Source organism: Rhinoraja longicauda, chromosome 6 (assembly GCF_053455715.1).
Source record: "Rhinoraja longicauda isolate Sanriku21f chromosome 6, sRhiLon1.1, whole genome shotgun sequence".
Classification (NCBI taxonomy): domain Eukaryota; kingdom Metazoa; phylum Chordata; class Chondrichthyes; order Rajiformes; family Arhynchobatidae; genus Rhinoraja; species Rhinoraja longicauda.
In genome coordinates this window covers 2,568,662-2,591,703 of record NC_135958.1, presented here as the reverse complement: position 1 = coordinate 2,591,703, position 23,042 = coordinate 2,568,662, and the positions used below count along the sequence as shown (strand labels likewise).

At 41.6% G+C, this 23,042-nt stretch overlaps 1 protein-coding gene across 1 annotated transcript in view; it reads right to left on the bottom strand.

The window, feature by feature from the left end:
• LOC144594687 (dynein axonemal heavy chain 5-like) overlaps positions 1-23,042 on the bottom strand; it is a 147,242-nt gene that overhangs the window by 112,745 nt on the left and 11,455 nt on the right. The window contains exons 9-19 of the mRNA XM_078401529.1: positions 22,897-23,004; positions 20,507-20,629; positions 18,138-18,353; positions 16,742-16,849; positions 13,750-13,835; positions 12,438-12,759; positions 9,803-10,009; positions 5,882-6,053; positions 4,885-5,030; positions 2,961-3,081; positions 848-1,078 (exon numbers count right to left, since the gene is read on the bottom strand). Of these exons, the coding sequence (XP_078257655.1) occupies positions 848-1,078; positions 2,961-3,081; positions 4,885-5,030; positions 5,882-6,053; positions 9,803-10,009; positions 12,438-12,759; positions 13,750-13,835; positions 16,742-16,849; positions 18,138-18,353; positions 20,507-20,629; positions 22,897-23,004 (1,840 nt within the window). The remainder of the gene's footprint in view (positions 1-847; positions 1,079-2,960; positions 3,082-4,884; positions 5,031-5,881; positions 6,054-9,802; positions 10,010-12,437; positions 12,760-13,749; positions 13,836-16,741; positions 16,850-18,137; positions 18,354-20,506; positions 20,630-22,896; positions 23,005-23,042) is intronic.

Genomic DNA, 23,042 nt, shown 5'->3' with positions numbered 1-23,042 from the left:
GGCCTTTGGCCCAACTTGCCCATGCTGACCAAGAGGCCCCATCGAGGCCAGTTGTGCCTGCCTGTGGGGTTTGACTGATATCCTTCACAATCTTTGCTATCCATCAGAGAGCCAGAGAAATCCACAAGCAGAAGACTGGATAGACTCGGCTTGTACTCACTGGAATTTAGAAGATTGAGGGGGGATCTTATAGAAACTTACAAAATTCTTAAGAGGTTGTACAGGCTAGATGCAGGAAGATTCTTCCCGATGTTGGGGAAGTCCAGAACAAGGGGTCACAATTTAAGGATAAGGGGGAAGTCTTTTAGGACCGAGATGAGAAAGTTTTTTTTCACACAGATAGTGGTGAATCTGTGGAATTCTCTGCCACAGAGGGTAGTTGAGGCCAGTTCATTGGCTATATTTAAGAGGGAGTTAGATGTGGCCCTTGTGGCTAAAGGGATCAGGGGGTATGGAGAGAAGGCAGGTACAGGATACTGAGTTGGATGATCAGCCATGATCATATTGAATGGCGGTGCAGGCTCGAAGGGCCGAATGGCCTACTCCTGCATCTATTTTCTATGTTTCTATGTTTCAAACTATCAGTCCCACACTTTACTTATATTTAAATCTAGCATTTCCTCCAACTGCTTTATATGTCAGTCCCAGATTCGTTTAAGAATTTTGGATTGGTATCTTTAATGCCACACTTTCCAACTCACTAATTCGGCCTTTATTTTTCCAGTACGAGTTAAAGAATGCTTATGTAATTGAACTATTCATGTGAAAAAATAATTATACCTTATCAACCGACAAGAGCATAATGTTGGGCATTATCAAACAAAATCAATGGACCTCAGATTCATACCCTGATAATGGACTGTGGATGGATTCTGCATGCATTTTCTCAGCATCTCCAGGGCATTGCGGATAACCTTCATGAGAACATCCATGTTACGATGGCTGAAATGGTTGAGTAATTCTCTTGCTTCTTGCTTCAGAAAATTGGGGTCATGTAGACTTCTTGCTGCTGAGGTTGAACGAGCATCTGGAGAGGGGTTTGCACTGGATTGCATAGATGTTTTTGTTCCTTTATTTTCTGTCATAAAAGATAATATTTTGTAATTAACACCAGTTAAATCAATACAGCTCTTCTAATCTTCAACACCCAGCAACAACTTTCATATATACCACTCTTAACACAGAGGCCAAGGTGCTTCAGAGAAGTACTGCAAAAGCTGATACCGAGTCACAAAGAAAGCAGATGACCAAACACTCAGACAGAGATAGCGCAGTACACCAAGTGCTGGAGTACCTCAGCGGGTTGGGCATCATCTCTGGAGGATGTGGACGGGTGATGTTTCAGGTCCAGGCGAACAAAAGGTAGAAGTGAAAATGAGACAAAGAGATGACAAAAGAAGACAAGAAGACAAAAGGGTGTCGATGAGGAGAGAAGGGGTTTGAAAAAGCAGTGAGATGGAATGAAATGTAAAGCCAAAAGGGTGGGATATGGGCAAAAGAGGATGGAGGGGAGGGGGAGGTGTGTTGTTAGGGGGATTGAGATAGTGGAAGATGGGTGCACACTGGGATCAGGAAGGGTTGAGAGAGACAATTACTTCAGTCTTCCATATATACACATACATGCTTTCAAGAGAGAGCTAGATAGAGCTCTTAAGGATAGCGGAGTCAGGGGGTATGGGGAGAAGGCAGGAACGGGGTACTGATTGAGAATGATCAGCCATGATCACATTGAATGGTGGTGCTGGCTCGAAGGGCCGAATGGATGGCCTACTCCTGCACATATTGTCTACATATAGGTGGAGTACCTGTATCCAAGCTATCACATGTAAAACTGGATTTTAGGTGAGCAGTTTGACACTTTACACTAAGTGGAGGGGTTACACCTCAATGAAGATAGAAGATGAAAGTTTCTATGGAATGAACTCTAAATCCCATAATTATCATTAACAGGAAAATTGAAATTACAGTAAAGTTGTCCTGTATCCTTCCAAAGCAATCAGAAGCAACAAAATATCGGATGTCATCCTTCATCCTGATACATAATTTGGCTTGCTTTTCCAGTTGAGTCCCTGCATGTAAATGTCATTGCTGGGATTGAGGCATTATTATAATTATTAGCAAATTCCTGGCAAAATCATAAGCATCAAAATTGATTTTATTCATTATATATTTATCAATTATGTCAAAATGGTACAATTAAAGTTAACCAACATTTATAACATTCTCTATGAATAACTATTGGAAAGGTTTGGTAAATTCCTTATGTCGAAGCATACTACCAAATAACATCACTTCCATTAAAGTATGTACAGGAAAATCACTGCAGATACTGGTTTAAATTGAAGGTAGACACAAAATGCTGGAGTAACTCAGCGGGCCAGGCAGCATCGCAGGAGAGAAGGAATGGGCGACATTTCAGGTCGAGACCCTTTTTCAGACTGATGTCAGGGGAGGGGTCGGGACAAAGATAGGATGTGACACAAAATGCTGGTGATTTGTATCAGAAAAACAACTTTGTATTCAACCCAATCTCCTATAATGATGACCCATTAACTTCATCAATATTAAGGGGGGTGGGAGTTATTCATAAGTGACTGCTACCAAACTGTGCAGCTACAAATTAATTTTCATAGATATATTAAAATATAAATTTAGTATAATTAATGTAAGTAACAGAAGGCATATACTGTAACAGAAAGCCAATTCACTGGATGTTTCAAGAGAGAGCTAGATTTAGCTCTTAGGCCGAACGGAATTAAAGGATATGGGGAAAAAGCAGAAAAGGGGTACTGATTTTGGATGATCAGCCATGATCATATTGAATGGCGGTACTGGCTCTAAGGGCCGAATGGCCAACTCCATTTTCTATGTTTCTAAGTATTAAAATATGAATTTGTGAAATGGAAGTTTTAATATTCATGGGGAGAACAAATATGATGTTCTTTCCATTTTTCCTGTACCTTCTATGTCATTTTCATCATCTGAACCCACGTCATAAAGCATTTGAATGAGTTCATTCACTGCTGCTTCCACCATCATACTTTTACACTGCAATGACCGAGCTCCTTTGGTGCAGATATCCTGTTAGAGAATAGATCACACTTGATAATCAAGGTAGATTTGTTTATTTTTCAAAAATAACTTTTCATACTGTAGTATATACAGTACGCATGCACCAAAGTTAACAATGCCAAAATAGAGTGGAAAAAAAAGAGAAAATGGATGCATGTATTTATTCCCACCATAGTCAACAAAACACTATTTCTACACGATATCTCTCCAACAAATACTGGGGCTCTTCTGTCACTCTGTTCTTGTATGCACACCCCACCCTCACCCTTCTCAAAACACTAGAGGATGAGCTTTAGACCAGTAAGATGCACATTCCAGCAACTCCTCTCATATCTCTGCCTCCTCTTTCTCTGTAAGGTCCAGCAATCAATTATTCCTGCGGTTCCTTTTTTTGACTCATTTCATTTGGGTTTTTGGCTCTTTATCGTTTAAATTCAAGTTGTTATCATGAATTAACTTGCAGATTCAACTGGATTTTTTCAGAAATCCTGAAGTAGGTTGGGATGCCTGAGGCTGTAAGTATTCAAAGTAGCCACTTTGTGAAAGTTAATTCCCACTGACATAGACATCTTGTACCTTGTGGTTATCACTTCCGAAGAGTCCAACAGGGACTATACTGGAAGTATCCTATACCCACTCGGGACAATTTTTAACACTATCCAACACCCACTAGGGGCAATTTTTAACACACCCACTAGGGAATTTTTTTTTTCACGTTTACCAAGCCAATTAACCTACAAATCTGTACATCTTTGGAGTGTGGGAGGAAACCGAAGATCTCGGAGAAAACCCACGCAAATCACAGGAGGAACGTACAAACTCCGTACAGACAGCACCCGTAGTCGGGATCGAACCCAGGCCTCCGGCGCTGCATTCACTGTAAGGCAGCAACTCTACCGCTGCACCACCGTGACCGCCCGTGACATCCTATGAGAATTAATCATTCATAAAGAGGCAATGGTGGGCCTGTTTTCTTCATGGCCATTGTTTGCAGCGGAACATTTCAAAGGACATTAGCAAAGCAAGACAAAGCCCCAGAGAAATTGGTTTTAAGAGGACAGGGAGAAATAATTACAACTTTGAATGGTTCAAATCCAAAATTTTAAAGTGGAATACAAGAACTTGAGGAATGACAAATGGAGTTAATTTAGATAAGAGGGAGGTGTTGCCATTTGGGAAGCCAAACCAGGGAAGAAACTTCACACTGAACAATATGGCCCTGGGGAGTGTTGTAGAGCAGAGGGATCAATGAGTACAGGTGCATAGTTCCATGAAAGTGACCTCGCAGGTAGATAGGTTGATGAAGAAGGGTGTTGGTATGCTGGAAGCCCCATCATTACTCTCACTTAAAATGTACTTGTGTGTTCATTTCCAATTTTGGTTTTGCTTATGAAAAGTAGTGTGATAAACGGATATATTTGACACCACTATAAACTGCTATCTCCAGGTATTGGAAATGGAGAATAGAATATTTTTACCCTTCATGTTGCATTTTAATATATAGCTTTTCTAGATTTAAAACACATCCAGTTCATTTTCCTTTAAACTTATCAAAGGTCAATAAAGCAAGAGCTCTTCAGTTAAGATTGAGAATACACCCAACAGTAAGATTGTTTTTAATGATTGTTTTTCTACTCTGTTGATGATAAATGGGCAACACTGATGTGCAATTTTACAACTAGAACAATCTAGTTCTGTCAGGCAGAGTGTACAAGAAAATATACCGTTATAATTACGTAAATTCTATAATGGAATATACATTCATGCTGTTTCACCCCCGGGCTTTGTTCTGAAAGTCCTGGAGAGTGTTACCTGCGTGTGTCTCAAAAACTCCTCATATGTCCATGGTGTTTCTTCAGGAAATTCACAGAGTGAGATGGTGCTCATATCCCACAGGGTCCTCTCGATACGATATTCTATGAAGTCATTTACTCTGCAAATCAGTAAATTAACTACCCCTGTGGAGCAGAAACATTGGGACAATTGAAATAAAGGGACAATAATCCTTCCAAATATCGTAATTATGATGGTTTGATGCTGTTCCAACATTTCAAAATACACAATCATTGAGAATATCTGGTTGCAGCCAATGATGCTTTGATACCCTGTCTGAATTACATGCTGTTAAATGCAGTGAGACGTGGAATGGAAAATTGCTGGATATCTATCTTTCTGCTGCCATTTACTAAATTGGGTCTGTGATTTCTGAGGATAGTTCCACTCGAACTACTCTCCGTTTCTATGCGTTCCATGGATGGCTGACTCCTGATTATTCCACATTTTGTCCTGGTATTCAAAGACAACATGAGAAAGACTTACATTCATAAAGCCCTTCTCACACCCTGTTAGGACAAGAAGTGTGCAGGAGTTTCAGCATTACTCCTGAAGTGCAGCCCAGAGTTACAATATCCAAAATGCAGGGGCCAAATCGGGGACAGCAATGTTCCACAATGAGCAACATGATAGTGACCAGAACATGTCTTTTAATAACATTGGTTGAAAGATAAGTATTGGCCAGGATAGCAGATTCATCTTCCCTGTTTTTCTATTAAAGAGCATGCTGGAAACTTGTACATCCACCTAAAAGAGCAGATGGAGCCTTAGTGTACCATCTTGTACAGACGGGGCATTTCTGTAAACAGTGAAGCATTCCCTCAGCACTGCGTTGTACTGTCATAATGCACAAAACTCTGGAACTCCTTGATCAACTGCAACTCCCTGATCAGGAGGTGATACCCACTGAAGCACAAAATAATCCCTGCATATCTAAAGTGGTATGGCTGCTATTATTTGGAATTGAATTAATTACCTAATTTTGCATACACACTATCCACAAAATGGTCATTGTTTAATGATGTCCAGTTTAGTGTTACAAGACCCGGCTGAAAAGCTTCATCAATCTCATGCACATGTGGTGCAATAAGGGTTTCATAAACTTGCTTGATTCTTCCACGTACTTTGGCGTTTTCTTCCAGTAATAGCTGAAAATATCACGAAGAATATTAGGATCTCCAATACATTATTTCATTTTAATAGCAGCAGAAAATCATAAGCAGTTTATATTCCGAAGATACTTTAAGGATAGCAATTGGTGAAATTATACTTTAAGTGTACAGACGCTCCCCAACTTACATCAGCATTACATACTGTGGACCCTTGCGTGAATCAGATGTTACGCAAGTCAGAAGGCCACGTGGGAGCTCCCATGTGTAAACCAAGTGGGCGCATCCATGAGAACAGCTGACTGGCTTTCCACATACGGCGGCAGTATCACACTGCTACTGACACTACCAAGATGCACAACTCAGAAATAAACCAGCGGCCTTAAAGAATTATTTACATAAGTGCGAGTTTACACAATTTGTCCAATATGCAAGTCGATTTACTGGATAACATGCAAAACAAAGTCTTTCACTGTGCTGTATCTCACAGTACATGTGACAATAATAACTCAATAGCAATGTGGTTAATGCAAGAAGTGAAGCTGAGGTGAAAGATCAACCATAATCTTACTGAATGGCAAAGTATGAACATGAACCAAGTGTCCTTCATCCAGGTTAAAGCCTCCATTCAATATCAAAGGACTTTGACACAAATTGATGACGTTTCCCTGACTGTAAAACTGCCATTTGCATATTCATGAAACAAAAACAGAAGATGATGGCAAAGAGTTTTCAACTTGAAATGTTAACTCTGTTATCTTTCCACAGATGCTGACTGACCTGCCATGTATTTCTAGCATTTTCTACTTTTGTCTCAGATTTTCAGCATCTGCAGTTTTTATTTCAATTGTGTGCTCATTCTAGTAATATATCTGTCAGGATCCCTATGTTCCTGCTCATGGTTTATTTAAGTGCATTTTACATGTACTTCAGATCTAGGTTTTTATTTTATGAAAAACATGCAAAGATATTAACAATTAACTACAGCAAGCCTAAACAAATTAGCCTGAAAAAGTATTTCTCCATAAAAGCACATGTTAAAATGATTTAAGATGAGGGAATAGTGCCAGTCTGATATTTGAAAAACATGCATAAAAGGTTCAGTTTGTAAGTCTTTAGCATTGATCATTCACATTAACCATGAAGAATTTCATGGATCACACCTCATCTGCAACTGAATAAGTCATAGATCATAATGTCCATTCTGACCATCAAGTACCTATTTCTACTATGCCTTGGCAATTCTCGTGCTTTTCCAAATGTTTCCTAAACATTGTGAGAATACCTTTAAGTTGTATCTATGAGCATCTAAATAAATAATTCATCCTGCAGTTTAAAATGCAGCCGTTTTCACAGCAAATTACTTCCAGACATCGTAGAGAGACTAGAGGTCAACCGTAGAAAGAGTTGGACTTGAGAAGGAAGTAGGTTCCCAGCTTCTCCAATTCCAGATATGGGACAATGAAAACAGAGGCTGGCACACAGCAAAGAAGATCAGATCAGTTCTGTTTAATTCCACCAGGAAAACGGTTGGCAGCCTCACACGTACAATGCTAAAAAGATTTGATTTTTTAGATTTAGATTTAGAGATACAGCGCGGAAACAGGCCCTTCGGCCCACCGAGTCCGCACCGCCCAGCGATCCCCGCACATTAACACTATCCTACACACACTAGGGACAATTTTTACATTTTACCCAGTCATTTGCCCATTATTGCATGCATGCTGAATTCATCAATGTGTCATACTTCCCAACAGTGATAGAGATTCGGTCTGTTGCTTTAAGGAAAGCTAATATGGGTCAGCCTCCTTCTGTTACAGCCTGTCTTCCTGTTCATTGTTTCATCTTTGCATCGATGCCTTTTCTAATGTAACATTGTTTTCCATGGTCACATTCTTGTGTACTTCCAAATGCCTGCCATCTTAATTGTCAGATGCCGTATTTTTGTACCATCTGACTATCTCCAAACCTGCAGATTAACTGAGCTGATTTTCAACATTTGGGAAATATCACAGCATAGACACCTCAGCTACACAATTAAAGTAAAACTACAATAAAAACTCACGAGTGAAATATCTCAAGTCACACATAATGCATGGCTAAAAGAAAGACAGATAAAGCCAGAATTGTACATTAGATTCGCCTACAGTCTGTCTGTCCTTTTCAAACTTTTTTTGTTGTTTTTGGTGTGTTTTAAAAGTTTGTGTTAATGTTCTCTGGTTTGTTTTATGTGGGGGGTGGGGAAGGGGGTCGGGGGAAACTTTTTTTCAATCTCTTATCTTGCCGGAGATGCGATGGTTTTCCAGGTCGTATCTCCAGTCGCTCTGCGGCCTAACACCGTGGAGCTGGAGGCCTTACCTAGGACTGACTTTGAGCCCCCCGTGGGGGCATGCACTTAACATCAGAGCGTACGATCCCTTGCCTGGGATCGACGCTCCAAATGCAGCCTGCGGATGTAACATCAAGGAGCTCGCAGTCTCGGGTTGAGACCGGTCGGGAGCTCCAAGCCGCACAAGGTTCGACTGGTCCCGAGCCGGGGTAGATCGCCGGCGCGGGGGAGCTGAGATGCTCCGCCCCCCCCCCCACTGATGCAGGAGCTTGATCGCCCCGACGAGGAAGGCACGCTGCCGGCTACGGGAGTCAAGATCATCCTGTCAACGGAAGGTTAGAGGCCCCCGACCGCTGGAGGACAAAGAAGGGAGAGATTGAACTTTTTCGCCTTCTATCACAGTGAGAAATGTGGAGGAGTCACTGTGGTGGATGTTCATGTTAAAATGTATTGGGTGTGTCCTGGTGCTTTTTATTGTTATGACTGTATGGCAAATTAAGTTACTCCCATGTTGCAAAACATACTTGGCTAAAAAGTATGATTGTGATGATTCTGATTCTGATTAATTTGCACCTGACTGAGAAAAATAAAATTCCAGGTGTAATTTTACAACGAATGTGACTGAATTATAATGCAATTCATTATTGCATCAGTTTGAACATTTCCCATTTTTGTTTCTCATCTGCAATTTTTGGCCTCACTCAATATGTTAACAAAACTCATCCCAAGACCAAAAATAAATGAAATATGGGTTTCATCGACTGATTCTGGGCCATGAAATTTAAATTGCCTTTACTTTTCTACAGTTTGCCTTGATTGCCTTTATATTATACTAGACCAAGTGGACCGGTTGGGGCCAAACCTCTCCTGCATTGGTGCAGCACCCTCTCCTCCCCACACTCCCCCTCCCCTCACCCCCTTCCCTCCCCCTCCTTCCCCTCCCCTCACCCCCTCTCCTCCCCACCCTCCCCCTCCCCTCCCTCCCTAGGAGATAGATTTAAACTTTAAAATGTGAATAACTAAAAATATAACACCGATTTCAATGAAACTTCTTCCATTAGCACCAAAGGGACGACGGTGAGTGAGGTGGGCCTAAAATTGTCACGCTATCGTGTACCGTTTTGGCTGTAGTTCAGGAACAAACAAACAAACAAACGAGAGTTTTAGTATGTAGATGGCTTTCTCTTGAAATTTGACGTTTCCTTTGACATATAGGAGGTATTTTAACCTGCAGTCAAATCAAGCATGTCGATCCAGTTAAACAAAGTACATTGATTCCAAAAAATACTACATTTTCCTAAGTCACGGGGAAACTGATGATATGCATCTGCTGGAACATTATAAATGATAGGTTTGCACAGCATTGTTCATTTATATTTTGTTCTAATTCAAACTGTTCAAGGAGAAGCATATTCCTCTAGTGTCATCATCCTGCCACTTTCAAAGTCACTGTTCATACCTGCAGCTTATTGTACGTCCATTTCAACATATCTCGTTTTTGTAGAAGTGCTTTAGCATTATCTGGAATCTCCAACCCCATCCGAACCATGCATTCTGCTTCTCGTATCAGAGCTGTTAGATCTGGGTCAAAATTCACAAACATCTGTCCAGTGTCAGGACACTTAACCAGTAAAGATGCTTGAAGACCAAACTGGACAGTTTCAACCTGAAATAAGATTGTAAGCAGAAGAAACAAATATACAGGTATGTGTACATTTAAGTGCAAACCTATTTCTCATTCAACCAAGGACACCTTGTGAAATACATCTTGATAATATATCTATGACTCATCTTTACATTCTACAACTGCAGTTACGATACCGAGAAATATTTCAATGATAGTTTCCAAGATTTCCAGGGAGGGGGGGACGGAAGACAGGGGACGGAAGAGGGGGACGGAAGAGGGGGGGAGGGGGGAGAGGGGAGGGGGGAGAGGGGAGGGGGGGAGAGGGGAGGGGGGAGAGGGGAGGGGGGGAGAGGGGAGGGGGAGAGGGGAGGGGGGGAGAGGGGAGGGGGGAGAGGGGAGGGGGGAGAGGGGAGGGGGGAGAGGGGAGAGGGGGGAGAGGGGGGAGAGGGGAGAGAGGGGAGGGGGGAGAGGGGAGGGGGGAGAGGGGAGGGGGGAGAGGGGGAGAGGGGAGGGGGGAGAGGGGAGGGGGGGAGAGGGGAGGGGGGAGAGGGGAGGGGGGAGTGGGGGGGGAGGGGGTGCTGCACCAATGCAGGAGAGGTTTGGGCCCAACGGGTCCACTTGGTCTAGTATTAACTAAAAATATAGGACTTAATGTTGGAAAAAAAAACATCCTCAATGGGGTATAGGTGAATCGGACAATACTCCAGCTTATGGAAGTACCATTCAGAAGCCAATTAACAGAAGGGAAGAACTCAGTTTTCCACAGAGAAGATACACATTCACATAAAGGGAAATAGCAATGATGAATTTTCTCCCTAGAAAGGTTGTGGTTGCCTGAGTTTAGAAGGATGAGAGGGGATCTTATAGAGGCGTATAAAATTATAAAAGGACTGGACAAGCTGGATGCAGGAAAAATGTTCCCAATGTTGGGGAAGTCCAGAACCAGGGGCCACAGTCTAAGAATAAAGGGGGGGGGGGCATTTAAAACTGAGGTGAGAAGAAACTTTTTCACCCAGAGAGTTGTGAATTTGTGGGATTCTCTGCCACAGAAGGCAGTGGAGACCAATTCACTGGATGAATTTAAACGAGAGTTAGATAGAGCTCTAGGGGCTAATGGAATCAAGGGATATGGGGAGAAGGCAGGCACAGATTACTAATTGTAGATGTTCAGCCATGATCACAATGACTGGCGGTGCTGGCTCGAAGGGCCAAATGGCCTCCTCCTGCATCTATTTTCTATGTTTCTAATAAACGTGGACTCTACTTTCTATGGCTAAATTACCTCTAAATTAGCTCCACTATGCATAACTCTGCACATAGAACAATTATGCTGATATTAAATTGCCAACAATGGTCACTTGATAACTGAGTCTCATTCTGATGGTGAAGATACAAGGATTAAAACACTTTCACAATGCAGCCAAAAACCTGATTAAAACATTCATAGACGAGTACAAGATGAGGCAGCAAATAAGTTTGTATACATGTTACCATGAAGCCCCAAGTTGTTTTAAGGGCCTTTCCCACTTAGGCGATTTTAAGGCGACTGCCGGTGACTAGGCTGTCGCCGACAGTTCACCGGGTGTCGCGGGCATGATCGTGAGGAGTCTTCCAAGAATCGTAGTGGATCTCAGCGCTTTGCTGAGAAATCAACCGGAGTGAAATTTCTCGGCGACAGCTGGCTTGTCGCCAGGTATCGTTGCTTATTGCGGGCGCTGTCGCATGCTGTCCCCAGGTTTGCTAGGTTCTCTTAGATGCATTTAGAAGCACATAATATTAAAATAAGTAAAGTCATTTGAAGATACCATAAAATACTTGTGTTTAACCAATTTATTTACCGTCAGGACATTTGACAGGTAGATTGGAGGCGACAGTTTGACAGTCAGGTAAGCGTGGGAATTTTCGCGATGTTTACGGCCATCAGCGATTACATTTAAAGTAGGCTCCCAACCCAGATATGCAACCCAGAAACCAGATATGCATCTCCCGAAAATTTTCAAAGGATGCCCGCACAAAAAAACATTTAACCACTTTTAAAATTAAATTTCTTAATACTGCTATTAGTAAAATGGAAGTAAATCCAGTTTATGCCTTGTTAACGTGAAGCTTGGTTTTCAAGTAACCCAGGCAAGATGTTATATTTCAAAACTCTCAAGTACTTACCGACTTGTCAGTGATTTCAGCGAAAATTAGGACGTCGGAGAAGCATTGTCAACGTGGGAATTTTCGCGATGTTTCCGAAGGTCATTGTCGTGGGGTAAAAGACAATTTTGGCAATCTGCTACGACTTTGACAGTCGCCAGCAGTCGCCTACATAAATCGCCTAAGTGGGACAGGCCCTTACCAAGAAGCCCCAAGTTGTTTTAATGATCTCGCTTATGCAACTTGCAACATTTTTGTTGGGAATATAAATGCTGCCAAGGCAAGCATGAATAAAACTTACTACAAACATGCTAGAGTGGTCTACCTGTTGCATCCAGGCCCTGTGATAAAACACTTCATATTCCAACAAAACTCTGGCTACTTTGTTGTAATTACGGATAATCCTCTTTGCGTCTTCGTGCTGCAAGATGCCAGGCCTCTTCTCAAACAACAACATGGGGTCTTGAATATGCCTGAAGAGCTGCCGAGCCCACGTGATACTTCCAGCTACTGGAGGAAAGTTACGTGGAATTGGAGGATCATTCTTCTCCCTTGTGTAAATCTGGGACACATGGTTGATATCTTTACCGTAGATATGGAGAATCTTTTGAAATTGTTTGTCAATTCTCATTTCTGGTATTCCAAGCCTGAAAGATAGGTCAGCCGTAGTTAAGTGGTTGTTAGAAACTCATCTGGACATCAAAACAAAACTGTGATACAAGGTAGTGCAGATGCAGCGCAGTGCAAAATAAAAGACACAAAGTGCTGGAGTAACTCAACAGGTCAGACAGCATCTCTGGGCAACATGGATTCCACACCCACCACAAATAGTCTGGAGAAGGGTCCTGACCCAAAACATCAGCTATCCGTGTGCTCCAGAGATGCTGCCTGACCAGTTGTGTTACTGCAGCACTTTGTGTCTTTTTTTAATCAAAATTGGTAGGGTTAATTTTCCTAAAGGTGGTTATGACTTAAACTCACCCAAAGTGGTTCTATTTGGACGGATAAGATACACAAAAAGCAAAGCTGGGGAGACTGGGCCTGTCAGTGCACACTAGGCAAATTGATACCAACTGTGCATCTAGGGTTGCCAACTGTCCCGCATGAGCCGGGACATCCCATATTTTGGGCTAAATTGGTTTGTCCCGTACGGGACCGCCCTTGTCCCATATTAGGCCTGGGGGGGCGCTTTAGGCCCGGTCGCTGTAGGCCCGGATGCTGTAGGCCCAGACAGTGTAAGTGTGAAGGCCCAGGCACCGCCTAATGGAAGATATGTAGCAACCCGCCTCCCGACCTGGGCGGCCGCCATTGGTGGAGCGGTTGCACGTGGCCATTGGCTGGGTGAGGTCATGTGGGGCGGTGACGTCACCTTGTTCCTTATTTGGGAGCCAGATAGTTGGCCACCCTAGTGGCATAAAATAATTAGAGTGTCAGGGTATTCCAGTATGGATCCAGGAAACCCTGCATTGGAATAAGTGTATATGAAATATTTGTGACCTGATCTTTAAAATCACATCTACCAAACAAATTCCTGAATTATAAATCCCAAGTGATGCTCACAGCTACTGTTAGGAAACTAGGAAGCACAAGGTTCATCAAAGGCACTTGAAAATGTGTATTGGCAAACACAGACTTACTTCTCAAACTTCACTAACAATGACAAGGCCCTTGGAGTGCTCGAGATGCTGTCAAATGTGGCACCCATAAACTCGGTGATTTCAGCCTGTCAAAGGAGATTTAGAGACACAGCTAAAATATGCATTTACATGGTTGTTCTATTTCTTTTGAGTTCCCATTTTACATCTTATCAATCTTCCTCAGAAAGAGACAAAAACATTTTCATCCCAACCTTCTTTTAATGTTGGCCTGTAGGGTTTATCTCAGCATGTATTAGGCCGATTCTGGGGGATAGTTCGGCATAGGTTTTCTGTCCAATCCTTTCCTGTCCCAATTTTGAAATCACATTGATTTTGGAAAGGGAGTTTATAGTTTAGTTTATTTTATTTATTTTAGTTTAGAGATACAGCATTGAAACAGGCCCTTCAGCCCACCGGGTCCACACCGATCATTGATCACCCGTACACTTTTTTTTAAAGAGATACAGCGCAGAAACAGACCCTTCGGCCCACCGGGTCCGTGCCGACCAGTGATCCCCACACATTAACACTATCCTACACCCACTAGAGACAATTTTTACATTTACCAAGCCAATTAACCTACAAAGCTGCACGTCTTTGGAGTGTGGGAGGAAACTGAAGATCTGGGATAAAGCCCACGCAGGTCACGGGGAGAACGTACAAACTCCATACAGAGAGCACCACTAGGCGCATAGGCGGGATGGAACCCGGGTCTCCGGCGGTGCATTCGCTGTAAGGCAGCAACTCCACCACTGCGCCACCGTGACTGCCCACTTGTTCTATGTTATCCCACTTTCACATCCTGCACACTAGGAGCATTATACACATGCCAATTCATCTACAAACCTGCACCTCTTTGGAATGTGGGAGGAAACCAGAGCACCCAGAGAAACCCACATGCTCATAGGGAGAACATACTAACTCTGGACAGACAGCACTAGGAGTCTGGGTCGAAGCCAGGTCTCTAGCATTGTATGGCAGCAGCTGCACCCCTGCGCCAATGTGCCGCCCATAGAGTTGCCATATCCTAGCAAACTATTTTGACTAAAAACTCAGAAACATAACTCAATGACATAACACACTGGTAACTTAGTGCCAAAACAAAGAGTTAACATAGCACCAGTGAAGCCATCAGATGAATGTTACAGAATCTGCTATGAAGCTGCAGGAGTTTTTTTACATCATCCTTCATTTCTCGATACTGATAGAATCCGAGTCTTTGCTGTCTGTCGGCTGTGAAGCTGCCAGCAGTGATTGTTCTGTGGTTGTCCTGTGAAGCTGCCAGGAGTGATTGCTCTTAGGTTGTCCTATGTTTGTGGTCAGGATCAATGTATACTCTGGGTCCAGTCAAAATTAGAAAATTAGCTTTGTTGCAGCAGATGCCTGTAAAGTCTCTTTTTCAATCATCCGCTGACATTAATGGAGGAAAACTAGATATGTCCTGTTATAGAGATTTCTCCCAGCAAACCATTTCTCTTACATTCAATGTGCCCAGATGATTCCATGTGTCTGGGCACTGATCCAGGAACATTTTCCCTCTGTAGTTAACCGCCTTGGAGACATCTTTTTATTCAGTGAAAACCAAAGTAAAAAGTTACAGCAACCAATTTGGAAATCTCATGTGGATTGATGGTAATAGGAATGACATGCTGATGCAGTAAGCCTGCTTTCAGAATCTACTATTAAGCCTGATCATTATGAAACAATGCAAACAACTATTCTTCAATTGATTGTTTGCATGCTGATACTGGAAGGTAAAGACTCTCTCTCAGCTCAATAATCAATCATATGTACAAAAATGCTCTGAAGAGACAGTTCCAGCTATAATTTATAACATTTCTGAAATATCCAGCAAAGTTTCCCATCTGTATAATAACAACATTAAAAAAAACACTTGACAGGCACATGGAAAATGAAGGTTTAGAGGGAGTATGGGCCAAATGTAGACAAATAAGACTAGCTAAGATGGGGCACTTTGATCAGCATAGACATGTTGGGCTGAAGGGCTTATTTCTGTGCTGTATGACTCGATCTGTTGACTCCAACCATTTTATAACACAGTTTGGAGAAAGGTTTGGCAAATTACCAGTTCTGAGGTTGGATGCAAAGGACATCTAAATTTCTACCTGGTTTGCTTGTATAATAAAAGGAGGTACTATTCTAATAATTCTCATGGTTTTCACATTGACAAACAGATTATATAATGATTATTTTGAATTAATTGTCTGTACCACTGGACATTATTAAAGCTGTATTTTATGACATCATATTTTACAATTATTAACAGGAAATTGGTGGTCCCAGCACTTTTGCCTCCAACAACATGCCAGAATTTGAAAAGCCACTCACTTTCCTGCATGATTTTAAAATTACATTTTTCTAATACTGCAAACAAATACATCTTCATAACAGAATAACAATGTCAATATTCTTCTTTTAACACAGAGCCCTTTCCCACCCGAGATACCAAATTGCTGGTGTTTTTACCTATTAAGGGAATTAATTAATATTGTCTTTCTGCAGAAAAGTGGCATCGAGGTAGAATGTCAGCCTTGATTTTATTGAATAGAGGGGTATGCATGAGGGACCAAATGGCTTCCTCCTACTTCTATTTCTTATAATGCAACATTAAACCAGGTACGCCAAGGGCAGAGGAAAAATAAAATTAATATAATGCTGCACAAGCTCAGAATGAATCCCACTGTAATCCCAATGCATCAATGTGACATTTTAATTTTGTACACACAACATCCTTATGAGCCATATGAGTAGAATTGATCCTTGGGGAAACTCATTTCACATCAAAGTCCTACAAACATTAGGATGAATAGATTTTCATTACATCGATCTAGACTGGGAAAGTTCAAAACAAGGTTGAAAAGGTAAATGGGGAATAGTTTAATCAACTTTTATTATGTGCAATGACCTATAAATAATGGCAAATAGAATAAAGCTCGGATTTATCGCCTGAAGCTGTTAAAATGATACAAACTTGCAAGTCATTGATCTGTGTTGTGAAAGTCTCATAATCCATATCAAAGGTACTCTTTCTGTGGTCAAGCAAATTGCAATCTTGCTTTTTCATTCCTGATACAATATCCTGAAATATAAAAAAGACAGAAAGTGAACTGGATTATTAAAATGCCCCTTCCTCAAAAAGAATATAAATCTAATGTATCCAACTTAGACAATAGACAATAGGTGCAGGAGGAGGCCATTCGGCCCTTCGAGCCAGCACCGCCATTCAATGTGATCATGGCTGATCATTCTCAATCACTACCCCGTTCCTGCCTTCTCCCCATACCCCCTGACTCCGCTATCCTTAAGAGCTCTATCTAGCTCTCTCTTGAATGCATTCAGAGAATTGGCCTCCACTGCCTTCTGAGGCAGAGAATTCCACAGATTCACAACTCTCTGTCTGAAAATGTTTATCCTCATCTCAGTTCTAAATGGCCTACCCCTTATTCTTAAACTGTGGCCCCTTGTTCTGGACTCCCCCAACATTGGGAACATGTTTCCTGCCTCTAACATGTCCAACCCCTTAATAATCTTATACGTTTCGATAAGATCTCCTCTCATCCTAAATTCCAGTGTATACAAGCCTAGTCGCTCCAGTCTTTCAAGATATGACAGTCCCGCCATTCCGGGAATTAACCTAGTAAACCTACGCTGCACGCCCTCAATAGCAAGAATATCCGTCCTCAAATTTGGAGACCAAAACTGCACACAGTACTCCAGGTGCGGTCTAACTAGGGCCCTGTACAACTGCAGAAGGACCTCTTTGCTCCTATACTCAACTCCTCTTGTTATGAAGGCCAACATTCCATTGGCTTTCTTCACTGCCTGCTGTACCTGCATGCTTCCTTTCAGTGACTGATGCACTAAGACACCCAGATCTCGTTGTTCGTCCCCTTTTCTTAACTTGACACCATTCAGATAATAATGGTGGGCACATATCCTTGCACATACCAGGCACATATCCTTACACTAAGATGCAAAGTGTAATGTGCCTGTAAATTCAGGTTCATGAGGTAAATGTACTGCACAGAGCCTGCAGCACACTTAATTTTGGTTTCATCAACTTCAATACATTTCAGATCTCTACCATACTTAGAGTTACCATCCTGTGATGATTTTGAGAAAACCAAGTTTTATTGAGGTTGATTCTCAAGTGACTCACAGAACACTTAAACATTCAAGATTTTCACAATCATCAGTTCCCTCTCCCATTCAAAAATATTTAAACTACAATTATGTTGCAATAAAGCAAAAATTAATTTTTGAAAATAGGCATTAATATACAGATGAATTGGATGAATTAAACCCAGATGAATTCTCATTGAAATAGAAATTCATTTATTTTTGACACAAAGAGTTAGGATTATTACCTGAAATTTGTTTGCTATCTGTTCAATCCCCTCAATAGTTGATTCCTCCAGGCTGGAATATACTTTAATAGTTTCAATCATCTTAATGATCTTTCTAAGCCTCCTCTCAAATGTGTCAAACTTTCCAAAAATGCAGATTTCACTAAATTCAAAGGGTTTTTCCTTCTGGTTTTCCTTCATCTTTTGCTTGGTAGCACCATAACAGAACTGGTATTCCTAATGTTTATGAAAATAGGACAACAGTTCATGTTAACATCCAAAAAATTAATGTTACTCATTACAACCTACCTTCATTCTAGGTCTAAGCTGAATGTATATGGTGCTTTACTGCCCAACAACTGTCTTAATTGTGAGAGATTGACATAAATCACTGCCTTGAAAGGCATCACAATCACTAGAGGTACCCAAGATTCCAAGAGCAGCAGACATTTTCCCAGCTTCGCTGAAAATGCTCACTGAGCCCAAGATGTGATCTGAATTTTACTTTTCCATCACAACACATGTTGAGAGCTACGTATGGTGTAACACAAAGATGAATCAGGCATTTACATCAACAGACTGCAAGCTCATCTGACCACAAATTTGTGGCTTGAAAAATAGGAAAAACAATCCTTGATGCCAATGTAAATTGTTCAAAAGGTTATCTATGCCATTTCCAACCACCAGTTCGAGCAAAGAGTGGGGATAAATGGGTCCCTTTCGGAATGGCAGGCAGTGACAGTTCGGTGCTGGGACCCCAGCTATTTACGATATACATTAATGACTTAGACGAAGGGATTAAAAGTACCATTAGCAAATTTGCAGATGATACTAAGCTGGGGGGTAGTGTGAATTGTGAGGAAGATGCAATAAGGCTGCAGGGTGACTTGGACAGGTTGTGTGAGTGGGCGGATACATGGCAGATGCAGTTTAATGTAGATAAGTGTGAGGTTATTCACTTTGGAAGTAAGAATAGAAAGGCAGATTATTATCTGAATGGTGTCAAGTTAGGAGGAGGGGGAGTTCAACGAGATCTGGGTGTCCTAGTGCCTCAGTCAATGAAAGGAAGCATGCAGGTACAGCAGGCAGTGAAGAAAGCCAATGGAATGTTGGCCTTCGTAACAAGAGGAGTTGAGTATAGGAGCAAAGAGGTCCTTCTTCAGTTGTACCGGGCCCTGGTGAGACCGCACCTGGAGTACTGTGTGCAGTTTTGGTCTCCAAATTTGAGGAAGGATATTCTTGCTATGGAGGGCGTGCAGCGTAGGTTCACTAGGTTAATTCCCGGAATGGCGGGACTGTCATATGTTGAAAGGCTGGAGCGATTGGGCTTGTATACACTGGAATTTAGAAGGATGAGGGGGGATCTTATTGAAACATATAAGATAATTAGGGGATTGGACACATTAGAGGCAGGAAACATGTTCCCAATGTTGGGGGAGTCCAGAACAAGGGGCCACAGTTTAAGAATAAGGGGTAGGCCATTTAGAACGGAGACGAGGAAGAAGTGGTGAAGGTGTGGAATTCTCTGCCTCAGAAGGCAGTGGAGGCCAGTTCGTTGGATGCTTTTAAGAGAGAGCTGGATAGAGCTCTTAAGGATAGCGGAGTGAGGGGGTATGGGGAGAAGGCAGGAACGGGGTACTGATTGAGAGTGATCAGCCATGATCGCATTGAATGGCAGTGCTGGCTAGAAGGGCTGAATGGCCTACTCCTGCACCTATTGTCTATTGTCACACTTCAGGTATAGGCCCATAGATTCTTTTCTTTGGCGTTAGCAGGAGAAATAAATTACACCCAAGGCTTTTTTGCCTTATTTTATCAGAGCTGGCAATTTGTCGTTACAGTGACAGAACAGTGCACCAGCAGCATCTACTTAAGTGTGATATGAAAGATCAAGTGGTTCGGCCTGGGCTCAATGGCACGATCCCTTCATTAGGTCAGAACATTGTGCATTAAAATTCACACCCAGAGAAAGATTTTAGAGGAATCTGAGGGGTGACTTTTTAAACCCAAAGGTTGGTTGGTTGGTGTATAGAATGAGCTGCCGGAGGAGGTCATTGAGATAGGGACTATTGCAACGTTTAAGAAGCAAGTAGACAGATACGTGGATAGGACAGGTTTAGAGGGATATGGGCCAAACGCAGGCAAGTGTGACTAGTGTAGATCGGACACGTCGGTCGGTTGGGCTGAAAGACCTGTTTCCATGCTGTATGACTCTAATTGAGCACAGATCCAGGAAAACACATGAATGCAATACTGAGGGAATACTGCACTGATAAACTAATATCCAACATGGGAATAAAAAGAAAGTTTGCAAAGAAGAACCGGGACATTTTCTCATGGTTCCAACCAACAAAGCAGCAAATATGTTGCTCCTATAATCCATCAGTTACCTTATTAAGCTTAATACAGGCCATCAACTTGCTAATTATTGTGCTTGGAGATAACTCCCATATTGTAACAGTTCCATCATTGGTAATGTATTCTTTACATGCAGTTATCATCTGGTTTGTGATCTGAAATAATAATATTTTAAAAATCATGAGTAAAAATTTTTAAGATACAAGAAAGAAGGGCCATCATTTGAAATGCCTGTCCGTTCACCTTCAAAGTAAACACAAAGATCTGCCCTGTTCTGGTGTGGAGAATTCCCTTCTGTGAGCACAATTTCTAACATGCAGCCTTCTACAGCAGATGAACACGAGCTATGCAAGACACAGCAAGACTCTTCAAACAATCAGACCAGTATCTCACCCAATGTATCACAAAGTCCAAAACTAGAAATAAATCAGGAAATGTAAATCAGATTTAAATCCTGTCCAGAAAACCAACACCAATGAATATAGACAGGATTAAGGAAGGGAGATTTAAGTAACAGAAAAACAAATATTTAGAAGTTTTTTTAGAATCTCCAATACTGATTTTCATCTGAGAGAATCAGACACCATAATGTTAAACAATGTTCAGCGGCAGGACATTTGTTCATCACTATTTATTGTGTACTCTTTAATCTGCCATCCATAATGTTCCGTGCCACTTTTGTACAGAATAAATGAGCAAAGTCATGAGATTTCAGTGTTGCGTATTAGGGAGGACTGTAACAGCACATCTTTAGATTTTTTTAGATTTAGAGATTCAGCGCGGAAACAGGCCCTTCGGCCCACCGAGTCCGCGCCACCCAGCGATCCCCGCACATTAACACTATCCTACACACACTAGGGACAATTTTTTCATTTACCCAGTCAATTAACCTACAAACCTGTACGTCTTTGGAGTGTGGGAGGAAACCAAAGATCTCGGAGAAAACCCACGCAGGTCACGGGGAGAACGTACAAACTCCGTACAGACGGCGCCCGTAGTCAGGATCGAACCTGAGTCTCCGGCGCTGCATTCGCTGTAAGGCAGCAACTCTACCGCTGCGCCACCGTGCCACAGGATGGCATTGCGGAGGATGGCATTTGTCTGAACTTCCAAATTGACAACTACACATGTGCATATTTCAGAAGTTGCTGTCCAAGCAGGAGATATTACAGCATTATTATTGCAGTGAAATTCATAAAAATAACCTATTCCAGGTATGAAGATATGTATTTTCATCAAATAACTATTTTTTAAAGAATGTTAATGCAAAACACTGTTGACCTTTCTAAAATTATAGAGTCTTATCAAAGGAAGTAAAATATATGATTTTGGAGTCTGAGGTAATCGGATAATTGATAAAAAGAACCAGAATAGACAATAGACAATAGGTGCAGGAATAGGCCATTCGGCCCTTTGTGCCAGCACCACCATTCACTATGATCATGGCTGATCATCCACAATCAGTACCCTGTTCTTTTATTTAATACAATTATTTTAATTTATTTAATGCAATTTTATTTAATACAGTTAGCTGTTGTGATCTAGAATGCATTCAGAGTGTAAGCAATAGTAACTGAAGACGGGTCTCGACCCAAAACGTCACCCATTCCTTCTCACCGGAGATGTTGCCTGTTCCGCTGAGTTACTCCAGCTCTTTGTGTCTAAGCAATAGGAACCCTCCAGTACACAACTAAGAGAGCCAATAGATGCCAAATCAATGTCTACACCCTTAGGTTGATGTAAAAGAGTCCAAGGTACTATTTTAAACAAGAACAGGGGAGTTATCCTTGGTGTATCAGCCAAAATTTATACATTCAATCAACTGCACAAAAATAGATTATCTGATCCTTATGATATCGTTCTGTGTGAGAGTTTGTGTTGTGAAATACATTGCTGCATATCTTAAATAACCAGAGGAACCACACTTCTTTGGCTGCAAAGTGGTTCAGAATATTCTGAAACTCGAAGCTGTTACATAAATGTGAGTCTTTTTTTCTCTTTCAGCAAGGAATTGGGTCTGGTCTTGAAAAGGAAATAATCAGAAGCTTTTAGATAAAGTATAGTAGAATGGATCCAATCAGAAAGAGCTGTTGCAGACACAATGGGCAAAATAGGCTTCTCCTGAGCTTCTCCTGAGCTAAAGCTTTCTGTGATCCCACATACAATTCCCTCTGGCAACTGGCTTCTTGTTAAATCCGTCCCTTTACTTTGATTGAAGCCATTCATCTTGTTCCGAGCAGAAGAATAACTTAACATTTCAGGTGCCAATATGTCTTTAGTGAGCTGCTTTGCTGGACTTTTCCAGTGTTGGATTGAAAGTCAGATCATGTGCAGAACTGAGACTAAATCATTCATAATTAAGAAAATTCCAGTGGTAGTATTGTAGAGAACTGCAGTGTTTACTTACAGATAATATTCTTACCTTGGTAAAAAGAGAAGTCATCTTTTCAGATGTATTGTAATACACAGAAATTGTATGTATCATTCTAATGGCGTTCAGAAGCCCAGGGAGGGCATCGACCATTTCAATCTGGGGAAAGGAGGAAACAGCACATAATATCGGAATTA